Source organism: Eurosta solidaginis, chromosome 4, assembly GCF_040869045.1.
Source record: "Eurosta solidaginis isolate ZX-2024a chromosome 4, ASM4086904v1, whole genome shotgun sequence".
Classification (NCBI taxonomy): domain Eukaryota; kingdom Metazoa; phylum Arthropoda; class Insecta; order Diptera; family Tephritidae; genus Eurosta; species Eurosta solidaginis.
The window spans coordinates 116,700,087-116,712,163 of record NC_090322.1 but is presented as its reverse complement, the minus strand read 5'-3'; the positions used below and the strand labels follow the sequence as shown (position 1 = coordinate 116,712,163).

General features: G+C 40.2%; 1 protein-coding gene across 4 annotated transcripts in view; it reads right to left on the bottom strand.

Moving 5' to 3' along the window:
* Positions 1–4,723, bottom strand: part of LOC137250191 (uncharacterized) — a 30,937-nt gene extending 26,214 nt beyond the window's left edge. The window contains exons 1-4 of one of the 4 annotated variants that reach the window (XM_067782590.1): positions 3,433–4,469; positions 2,718–3,246; positions 1,979–2,430; positions 21–385 (exon numbers count right to left, since the gene is read on the bottom strand). In XM_067782590.1, coding sequence (XP_067638691.1) covers positions 255–385; positions 1,979–2,430; positions 2,718–2,998 — 864 coding nt within the window. In that variant the 5' untranslated portion in view covers positions 2,999–3,246; positions 3,433–4,469 and the 3' untranslated portion in view covers positions 21–254. Of the gene's footprint in view, positions 1–20; positions 386–1,978; positions 2,431–2,717 lie in introns of all 4 variants that reach the window. The other 3 variants (XM_067782592.1, XM_067782589.1, XM_067782591.1) reach the window with 3 other exon arrangements.
* Between the last annotated feature and the right edge of the window lie 7,354 nt (positions 4,724–12,077).

Here is a 12,077-nt window from a genome sequence, read left to right as displayed (position 1 = left end):
TATGTTATTCAACAACTCACCCTATACCATCATCACAGCCTCCTCATCGATTTTGAATATGTGTACTGTTTCAGTATTCAGACCCAGTTTGTTTGATGCAATATTTTCGATTTGATGAATATGTATACTATCCGTTAGGCAGACAATTAGGTGCGTTCGATTCATTCATATACTGTGGGTATTTGAGCCGTAGACGCAATTGATATATTGTAACATTTGTAAACAGTTGGGTTTCTCTGCTGTCACCATCACCACTAGAGAGCTATTGAAGAAACGCTCGACCAAGATATGTTGCGATTTACGCGCATAGATTTTTTCCACCTTGTCACAGTTATTGATGGAGAAAATGCGAAAGCCATATTTACCATCCAATACGGAAATGGAACTGTGGAGGAAGAAACATTTTATAAAATTTAATAAAATCAATAAATGATAGTTGTGTTAAAATGGGGTAAAGTATCGTATGTTAAAGTATAGCGAAGTTTGAATAGGTATCATTATTCATTCTTAGAAACATGTACGAAGGTACCTCGTAAGATATTAAAAATCCTCAACGCTTTTTTGCAATAACTTAAAAAAAACTCATATTCATCAAATTTCTGTTTAACTTCTACATATCAATAGCTACCTGTACCACCAGAAGGAGTCACTATTGCTTCTACACGCTATTGTTTCCTACACCGATGAGCTTTGTAATGAAATAAACAGCTATCTCGCCAATCTCTCCAGTTTTGTCGCCTCGCGAAACCTGATATTGTAACCAACCAAATCATCGGTGATCTTATTTAAAACATGGCCGCGCCAAATGTCGACCATATGACATTACCCTACCGACTGTCTTACACCTTAAAATTTTGGGTGTGACTTTCATCAGGATCTACATTTTGGTGAGCACGCAGCCGCAATTGTTCCGAGAATTCATAGTCGTACCAAAATCCTCAAATCCCTCGCTGGCAATACCTGGGGAAAGGATAAAGAAACGCTCATGACTACACACAAAGCAATTAGCCAGCCGATTAAGTGCTATGCGTCACCCATATGGTCGCCAAGCCTAAAAATTACCCACTGGAAGAAGCTACAGGCCTGCCAAAATACTGCTCTCAGAATTGCCACGGGCTGTCTTCTTATGTCCCCAGAACACCATCTGCATAATGAAGCGAGAATACTCCCCATCAGGGAGAGAAACGAGATGCTGACCAAACAGTTCCTGTTGAATACCCAGAAACCTGAGCATCCCAACAGACATCTGATTAGTCAACCAGCACCGCCTAGGGGCCTAAGGAGTCATCTCCGTAAGCATTTTGAGGAAATACGGCTCCTGAGAACCCAGCCGTATGAAGCTAAAAAACACAAGCAGGTCCTTGGTGAACTCCATAAACAAGCGTCGGACCTTAATGCTAGGAATTGCCCGGTGAATCCAGTACTCAAAGAAAAGTATCCAAACCTCGCGGAAGAGGAACGCATACTCCCAGAGAAAAGCGAGTCACTCTAGCTCAACTTCGTTCTGGATACTGTAAGAGGTTAAACTCTTACCTATCCAGAATCAACCCCGATATACGAAATGTATGCCCCGCTTGCAATGTGTCCCCACATGACACCAACTTTTGAAAGCTTATGTGTGATGATGCATCATCACCACCCAAAGAACTATTAGACTGATCTTCGCAATTTTCCTCTAGTATAGTAGATGGTCTGAGAAGTCTCACCATTTTCAAAGGTGAAGTTTGTAAAGTGGTATCGCCCACTATTGTGGAGTCCCACATTTTAGATGGCGCTTCAATATCTTCTAGGAGTGTTACATCAATACTTTTTAAAGGAGTTTCATTATCCAATTGATGCTGCTCCTGTACGCATAAGTCATGCAATAGACGTTGCAGTGATTGTGCTTCTTCATCTATTTCTTGTAGTTCTAAGATTATATTATTAAATTTATACCACGCAATCTTATCAACTTTCAATATGTTGTATATTCACTTACCTTGTTTATAAGGGATTTTAATATAGTTTCCATCGGCGCTGCGCTTTTTAGCATCTTCTTTAGCCATATCCTTGTTCTCGCTATGTATGTACTTAAATAGTGTGCTGTCAGGATCGGATGCTGTTTTATCACACATTTTTTCCAAACCCATACAACTTTCATCAGACGTACGTTGCTGTTGGCATTCCAATATAGTTTCGTCACAAGATGCCTTAGTTGAAAAATTATAAGGAATCCTCTTTATAGTGTTTGCATTGTTGGATTTATTTTCATCCTCCATTTCAAATATTTTGTTCATTGCATTTCCGCTAACAGCAACGTTACTTTCGTGTTGATCCACATTCGCTACACGTGGAGCTGCGCGTGCTTCTAGCAAAGTTTGTAGATCCTCCTCTAAATCCAAGCTAAAGCGTTGGCAAGATACCGGCTCTTTAGCAGGCGTTGTAGCCTTTCTAAATGTGTTCGTGAATCGAGAAAAAAATGTTGAAGATATTGTTTGTATTAATTTTTAATAATAGGTATATATTACCATGCTAAAGTGATTTATCTTTTTAAAAGTAAAGTAATAAAGTTCTACAAGCTAGTAGCTACTTTTTAGTCAAAGATTTGGAAAAATTTCAAATTCTTATATAGTAAGCCAATTTACTCTACAGTATTTAAAACATCCATCTCCATGCTCACTCGAATGGCTCATCATAAACAAGCATACAATTTTAATGATATATTTATAAGCATTTACCGTTGCATGACAAGTAATTTTTTGACTTTTGCACGCCAAGCTTTATTTGCTTGAAATTTTTCCAATCCAGACATTTGATTCCAAGTTATATTTTGTTGAACCACAGCAGACAAGGCGCGGTAATCTTCCAGGGTTTTCGTTACGAAATATCTTTTCCAGATAAGCTTATACCACTTGAGCACGCTACGTTGTGTTATTATTTTATCCAATAGTTTCTTAATGGTTGCCCCATCATTTGAAATTGTGGCCTTACCACTGGAATCAACAATATGCTTGTCCATGTTACGTGAACCCAATGTAGTGCGTACAGCGTCCACAATTGAATGCGAGGTATTGATGTTGGATATGATGAATATTTTTTACATAAAAACTCATGTACCCAATACAAGTTCAGGCATACCGCCGATAACACACCTTTTAAACGACGTTGTGTGTCCAAATCACTTAGCGGTTTTTCTTCTATGATTTGTAGCAATTCTTCAACAAACGTTGGATCATGTATGGGATGCGACCAAAGTGCACCGCCCATCTATATTTGGGAATATAAGAAACAATTTGGTGTGAACAATTGGTGCCAGTTAACCCTCTGAAAAAGCGACTGACGCGCCTTTTTGAACGGACATAACCGTTTAAACGGTTAAGCACCAATTAAGTAAGAAGGAAATAATTTGATTTATTCGAGTTTAAATACTTAAGTGGGATAGTTGAAACTTACATGATGTTTATCACCGCAATGCGCACAATTTGTATTAACATTTGGTCCAGTTGGTATACCGAATTATACTTCCACATTACCTTTATCTGAGATCTTGCTTTTTACAATACCCATAGGCTCTAGCGTATAGGTATCACAACCAGTGCATTGAAATACCATTCATTGTTTGCTGTGTTCATAATATAAAGATATGGTAAGTAATTGGATTGTGGTAAAAGACCAAAATGCTGTATACCAACCTCATGCTATATTTACATTTCGCTTGACTACTATGCATACGCACAAATACGCGTCCCCCTGCCAAAATTCGTGTGGCTGTGTGCGTTTTTGGTCACACGATTTTTGCAGGGACGTTTCTGGCTGCCATCGAAATGACAGCGTCATCTTAATACGACAAAATTGTGGTAATTAAACTAAAAAAGTGCTTGTGCTACGGGCTTTTAGGTGTGACGTGTGTTAGCTGTTTAACCACTTCTAAATTAACCTGGCGCATTAACTAGAGGCAGCCAAGTCCTCTTGCCACCAATTGGAATTGGAAGATTCGATTTCCAAAACTAAAAAAGGTAACGTTTTCAAGACAGTGCACAACCTAAACAAAGGTGGTATCAAAAGACGCGTGTCGAGATCCGTTTTTAGAATCTGAAAGTTGTATAGAATCGACGGGATGGCCTAGAAGGTTTCAGGTGGTCATACTAAATCGCTCCCGGGGAGTGTCCTTATCGCTACAACCAAAGCAACATTATTTACTCTCTGCTTTTCATTCATACGTATGTGTATTTTTAAATAAAAAATAATAAAAAATGTTATATTAATATATATCATCTCTGCCGGGGTGCGATTCAGCTTAGGATATGCCAAAACAACAAGAAACCTACAATTAAATGCAGATTCACGTGTCATTTGCCAAGGATTTACCGGTAAACAAGGTACTTTCCACAACCAACATGCTTTGGAATACGGTACAAAATTGGTTGGATGTATTTTCCCAAAAAAGGGTGGAACTACGCATCTTGGTTTGCCAGTATTTGCTTCGGTAATTTATATTGATTTGTATTGATTAAAAATTGCAATAGTAGATAATGTAATTTGAATTAAAATTGAATAGGTAGCCGAAGCAAAAAATGCAACTGTTGTTTATGTGCCGCCATTGGGAGCTGCTGCTGCTATCATAGCAGTATTACAAGCACGACATTCCTTTGATTGGTTGCATAATCGAAATTGTGCCCTAACATGATATGGTTCGCGTTAAGCACGCTATGTTAAAGCAAAATAAATCTCGTCTAGTCAGGCCCGATTGTCCAGGATATATACAACATGTATGAATTTGTTAGTGATAATTTGTCATGCTTTTGTTGATAATCAACTGAAGAAGGCAAATACCAAAGAGTTCGAAGTTCATGTAAATACCAATTGATTTCTTTAAATAGCGTTTGGAGAACAAAACCCATATGTATGTATGCATACAACTGCATAGAAAGGGAGGGATTAATTAATTATGATCAGTAGATTTATAGGATTTTTATTATTTTCCCTGCGTCGCCGTTGCCATTACATTGCGTTAAGAGAGGACATCAACACCTTACCCACAACCAGTTAAAATTTTAGTAAAATTTGCTCTTTTCATTGCTGATTCAAAACGTGGGAAGTTATATATGTAGCATTCCATGGAGAATGGTAAATTTTAGCAGACTTTCGCATTGCGGTCATTATTAATATTCAATCCCTAGAAGGTTCAATGTAGTCATATCAATAGGTCCGGAGATGGTCGGGTTAGTACCTCAATGGTGCTTGTTACCGGAACGTAGATAGATAATTTATTGAGGATTGCACAGTGACTTGCACATCTCCTTCACAGCACTTCATCGTAGCCGACTTTTTTGATGAATCCTAGCAGAGTTCTTGGCTTGAGGGATTAAATGTGGGAATGCACTGGCCATGGTGAGCCCATAAACTTAGCCCTACGTTTTGAGATTGCTTCGTATTCTTGGAGGATATGGTCCGCCGTCTGCTGATCGATCACAAAATCGGCATGTGTTATTCGATAGTATGCCCACTTTCTGCATACGGCTGCTCAGTCTATAATGCGCTGTAAGAATACCTCTTGGGATTCTTCGGTTATCTTTCGATAGGTCTATTATTGCCCTGTAGCGCTTGTGCTATAACTTCCTAACAGTAACTCAGATTATCTCAAACTTGGCGTATTGCTCCAGTGTTCTTCTCCCGTTTCCTTAGGGAGAGTGCGTTCCTACTCTGCTAGTTTTTTTCTTTGAGTACAGGATTCACCGGGCAATTCCTGGCATAGAGGTCCGACGCCTGTTTGTGGAGTTCACTCAGGACCTGCTTGTGTTTTTCAGCTTCATACGGCTGTGTTCTCAGGTGCCGTATTTTCTCATAATGTAATGAGGGCATGAACAACAAGAAGCCACAAAAGATTTGTAAAAGTTACGAGGACGTCGGGTTTTGGGATCAAGCCCAGAGCAACCTGTCCGATGCAACCATCCCTTGCACATGACACACTGACAAGAGTATGACCGTCCTAAAAAGATTCTATTCCGGCAAACGCAGCAAAACCATTTCTCATGACCGGGGTCAGGAGAAGGACACGGATTGGGTTCGATACCTTCCCGGAGGAGGAGAGTATGGCACAGACCTGCTGCATGGATCTGCTGGGAGGATGATAATTTGTGGGAGGGACGCAACAAACTAAACACTAGAGTCCGCCTGCTCATTACCCTGTACTCCCCTGTGGTCTGGGACCCAGTGCAACAGTACTACGTTGTGCACCCAAGGACCAGTGCTGACTTTATTTCGAACGCCCCAATTGCCTTTAGTGGGGCCTGACTGTCTGTCGGAGTATGGCAATTGTTTAATTGGAGTATCAGCGCTGAAGGTTCAGCTTAGCGCACCAACATATGGCGAATACTTCCGCTTGAAAGCTGCTCGTATGTGCTTTTAGAAGTACTGATATTTTGGCTCTGGGTCCGGAGACTCTGGCGTCTTCGAACCAGGGCCGTAGAGAAAATCCGGGCCCGGGACTAAAAAAATTTACGGGCCCCCTATAAAAAATCCACTAATACATTTGATTAACGTGAACTAATGACGTTTCATTCATAAATCATTATTGATGGATTACATCAAAAAAAATTTTTGACACATCAACTAAATGATTTTTGGCTAAGAGCTGACAATAAAAAACACAGAATATTTACTATTTGTTTTATTTTATTGTAACGTAGAAATAAAATTCTCTTTTAACAGCCACATATTATTTCAAATAATCTTTTCTAGTTATTTGGTAACATTTTCATACATTTCTGATAAATTTAATGATGATTATACATATTAATTATTCAATATAGAATGTTCGGATATCAATGAGCGGCTTTACTTGCTTTTTTCGCTGCAAAATTTTTTATAATTATATCAAAATTTAACTGTCTTGCCAAAACGGATGCAACACAAAGCGTGGCGAGTCCTAAAACTCGCTCTTTAGATGAACACGATCTATGAAAGTCTTTCATTCTTGAAAGGACGCTGGAGGAACGTTCTGCACTAGATACAGTGACAGGTAAAGTGCAAAAGGTACGTAAACGAATACAAAAGTTGGGGGAAAATTGTATACATATTTTGAAAATAGACGGTATTTAGCAATTCCAATGGTGGCAGACCTTTATCAAAATTTGCTTCGTAAATGTGTTTCAAGTGAACTATTTCACATTCTCAGCTTAGAGAAATATCCGACTTGTATTTTTCGACAAATTTTGCTGCGCTCGCCCGAACCGTAGTTTCATCCATGTCTTAAATTGCCACAAAAAGGAAAACTTTTCGTTCAAATATCTCATAGCTGCAAATCGTTTAGTAATGCCAGTGATTACCGAATCAACGATCACCAAGAATGTATTGTTTTTGAAATCAGACTCTGAATCATCCGTAATCATCTCATTTAAATTGTCTTCAGAACGCCTTTTGGGTTTTCTCTTTCGAATGTCCGGAAACTTTGGCGAGATGTTCAATTGAATAGCAACTGTTTTGCATTCGTTCATTTGTTTCCATTGGTTCCTGATCAACTTCAAATCAGCTAATAAGGCATCTAGATGTCGGACCTCAACATCTGTGGTGGCGTCTCTCGCTTGGAGGACCACGCTTCTTTCATTAATGGTAGGGTTTTGAACCAAATTGAGGACAGCAAGATACATTCGAACTTGTTGATGTACTTGAGAATGCCGGTAACATCGCCGTATGCTTGCGCAGTCAAATTTGGCTTTTGGCTGAAAGACTATGAAGAGAGCTAGGTACATTTTTTTTGAGGATGTCACATCGTTGTGGAGTGCTGCCGAAGAAAATAATTGCAGCCGTACAACATTCTGCAGCATCAACACCACATAAATTGATAGCGTTTTCTTTTCTGAAATAAATTGTTGCCTAAGTAAATGGTAATATTCTACCCCATCGGGTTAGGGGGTCAGAATATACCCGCGGTAGGTATGCCTGTCGTATGCGTAAGAGGGGACTATAATATCAGATTCCAGGGGATGTGTAGCGCAACCCTGCAGGTTGCCAGCGCAATATATAGCTTCCCCAAACCTAATTGTCAACATCACCTATCCGCGGCGAATCCTGCTTCACTAACAGACGAGGCTCTGGCGACCCCAAGCTCCTCATGGAACTTGGGATGGGGAGGGAGGGGATGGCCTGAAGGTTTAATGTGGTCACATAAATCGTTCCCGAGATGGTCGGGCTAACACCTTAATGGTGCTGTGGTACCGGAGCGTACCGGATCTGTATCCGGCAAAGGACCATCACATCGATAATACTCCTCAAAGCCTCCGGGGAGCAACCTTATCGCTACAACAACAACAACAACAATAGAGTTACTCCTACCCCGGAAAATGGTCCACATTTATAGTGCATACAAAGAACATTTCAACTCACCAAATTCACTCATATTAACAGAGTATATGTGGAACTTAAGAGCGAATTGAGAGTTTCACAAAGTTACACTGCCACACCGCCATTTTATACAGGGCTTTTGCGTTGCGAGCAGGCAAGAATTTTCACAAAAGAACGAAATACCCCGTAAAGGCGTTGCCTGTTTTTTAGAATAGAACAACAACGCTTTCGTAACACTTTATCCAGAAAAGAAACCGCTATCATAGCTGCGGGTTGCACAAGACGAGTAATCAGCATTCGAGTTTTTGTCGAGAATGTGACGTAGTGCTCCGTTATAAGCTCCTTTCATATTGGCGCCGTTAACGTACCCTTGTGCACGACAATCTTCAATCATGTATGGCAAATTAGATCAGCGATTTTCTTAGCAGTTTTTTGGTTACAATTCACGAAAGCCAAAATCTGTTCTGGAATTGTAAATTTGTTGCTTTCGAATTGAAATGGAGTGAGCGCAAAATGAACGTAGTCAACGTGACTAGCATCAAGCATAGCATCAACGATAATAGCAAAATACTTAGCTTTCCTGCCTTGATCTAATATAGTTTCCCTCACATGCTTTGCACAAATTTCTATAAACTCGTTCTAAATGTCTGGGGAAAGATAGTGAACTTGTAAACGTTTGTGCTGCTATTGTGAAATCCTAACTTTCTCCAAATGATCTCTAAGTATCGGATCATAATGGCTTATGAGATCTTAGATGCCCAAAAAATGTCCATCCTTTCGCTTTTTGAAAAAAAAAATAGTGTCCAAAATTCTATATAAAATTTCTTTCCACTTTTGAGTTTCAGTGATTAGCTGTTCATTGATAAGTGTATCAATTGTAGCCTCCTTTCGAATTAGGTTTTGTAAAGATCGCCATTGAATATAACATTTAATGTGATCTTCAGTATTTTCGTGTGATGCCAGTTTAGCGTATAGCTTCTTCCATACCTGGAATTTCGAATATTCGCCAGGACAACAAATTTTAGGTCGATTTAAAGTATTGGTGCTTAACAGACGACATGGTAGGCAATAAAAAGCATTGCTACTGGCACTCCACACCAACCAGTGACGCTCCACTTTCTCTCCATTTGGCAAGATTCTGTTTAACAACGAGGTAGGAAATGCCTCGTCATGACAATCACGTGGAAAAATAACAGGGCACTTTTGATGACCTCGACGAATTATTTCGTTGACTTCTTCAGATCGCAAAAACTCATTATTCACGGTACCGATATCGAAGTCGTTTAAATAATCTAGACTTTGATACAGAGTTGGTGGTATTGTTGGAAGGCTTTTTGAAGATGAACCAGTGTTACCACGAAAACTTTACGATTTCGGATTCATGTAAACATATATTTTTGTTTGATGTTTTTATCGTCTCCTCACTGTTCGAGGGACCAGGTAAAAAATCATTATCAATATTCGTTGCTTTTGAAATTCGGCTTAGAATTTCCACATGGAACAACTAAAGACTCTCCTGAATTAAAAAAAATGTCTTAGTACCTCTAAATCGCGGGCCCCCTCGAGAAATACCTGGCCCCCTGAGAAATATCGTGCCCTGCGCTTGCCAGGCTAAGGCTCCAGCTATTAGGAGTGATAAAGCTGTCAGATCCAGAAGCAGCAAGTGGCTTAAGTCCTAGGAAGCTTCTAGTATTTGTCAAGAGGACGGAGTTTTTTTATAACATAGGTCCTGGTTCTTGATAGGGTTTTCAGCTTGGTCGTTAAAACTCCTGGTAACACTACGAACTCATTCAGTCTATGTGAGATCCTCATGAACCGACCACTTCAACCTAACCTATGTTTTGTGTTTTGGTTTTTACTTTAGAATCTACCGGTTAAGTAAGCGATGTCAGCTAACTAAGCGCCTTCAAATGTAGATCCATAAGGAACGTGAGGTCGCCAGAGCCTCGGCTGTTAAAGAAACAGGATTCGCCACGGGTAGGTGACGTTGACAATTGGGTAGGAGAGGCTATATATTGCGCTGGCAACCCATTGAAAGGATTGCGCTACAAAACCCCTTGAATCAATTTAGTATTTTAGTCGCCTCTTACGACAGGCATAGCTACCACGGGTATACTCTAAGCCCACTAACCCGCTGGAGCTATGTTGTTGTTGTTGTTGTTGTTGTAGCGATAAGGTTGCTCCCCGGAGGCTTTGGGGAGTGTTATCGATGTGATGGTCCTTTGCCGGATACAGATCCGGTACGCTCCGGTAACACAGCATAATTAAAGTGCTAGCCCGACCATCTTGGGAACGATTTATGTGGCCACGTTAAACCTTCAGGCCATCCCTTCCTCCCCATCCCCAAGTTCCTTGAGGAGCTTGGGGTCGCCAGAGCCTCGTCTGCTAGTGAAACAGGATTCGCCGCGGATAAGTGAGGTTGACAATTGGGTTTGGAGAAGCTATATATTGCGCTGGCAACCTGAAGGGTTGCGCTACACAGCCCCTTGAATCTGGTATTTTAGTCGCCTCTTACGACAGGCATACCTACCGCGGGTATATTCTGACCCCCTAACCCGCTGGGGGGCCGCTGGAGCCATGAGAAGCGTGAGTGCACTTTGGGTGTCGCAAGGCAAGTTCCGTCGTACCTGGTGTTGTTGGGTGAGCGGCCAGGCAAGGCATCAGGGTACACATGCACCATTCAGGAGGATACCTTCGCTGAGCCCAGAAAATCTGGGAAAATTAGATGTACTGCTCAGATCCAGCAAACGAGTATGTTCTGTACTGGCATATGATAAACTTGCAGACAACCAAACGTTTAATTTCCTGTCCAAAAGGGAATTGGTGCTCGGCACTGCTGCTAAAGAAGAATAGACGTAGTCATATCAATTCGTTCCCGGGTTACTCGGGGAAAGCAGTTTTAGCAGTACTTTGCCCGTTTCAATTTGCAAATCCAATCAAAGAACTTCGCATAATGGATAAACAGTCATCTGCATTTATTCGTTTTTGTTTTTGTAGCACGCCTAATTTACTATCTATTACCCCAACATCTATCAATTATCCCTTGTTATAATCTTCGGGTACCCCCGCTACCGGAAGATGCCTTGGCATGGTGGATGTTCACTTGAATTTACTTTACAGGTCCTGATTCTGGTTATCTGAAATTTCCTTGAGTATCTTGTATTTTTTAAGCACTTCCGGTTATATTAAAAACTTATTATCTATCCTTACTGATATTGGTTTCTTTTTCATTCTAGGTAATTCGATTTGCCGATGTGGGCATAGCAATATTCCAGCTGTGGCTGTAAGAAGAACGTACATTTGCTCAAACTACAAGAAAACTGCGACAACTGTCCCTCGGCCTTTTTAGTATCACATACATATAAGGCCCTACCACGCATATTATGGGAAAGGGTCAAGTTCAAAGGCTCAACATCACCTGCAAATCGACTTTGATAGCACGAAATGGGGCTGCATATATTCCGGTATTATATCTACAACACTCATATCTATGCAAACTGATACTAACAACACCACCCGCGCAGGAAAAAGTGAGCACCATCAGTGTGAGCTTCGAAACTCAAAATGGTTTCAGAAAGGGCACGACTACAAATAAGTTTATGTCTTTACATATGTATGTAGTTTGTACATATAAATATGCACATATGTAAGGTTTACTAGAAAATTAAGGAAATTATTTGTAAAAACCATTGTATACATAATTTATTCATAATTAAATATTATTTAAACAAAAGGGACGCGTTTCATTCATATAA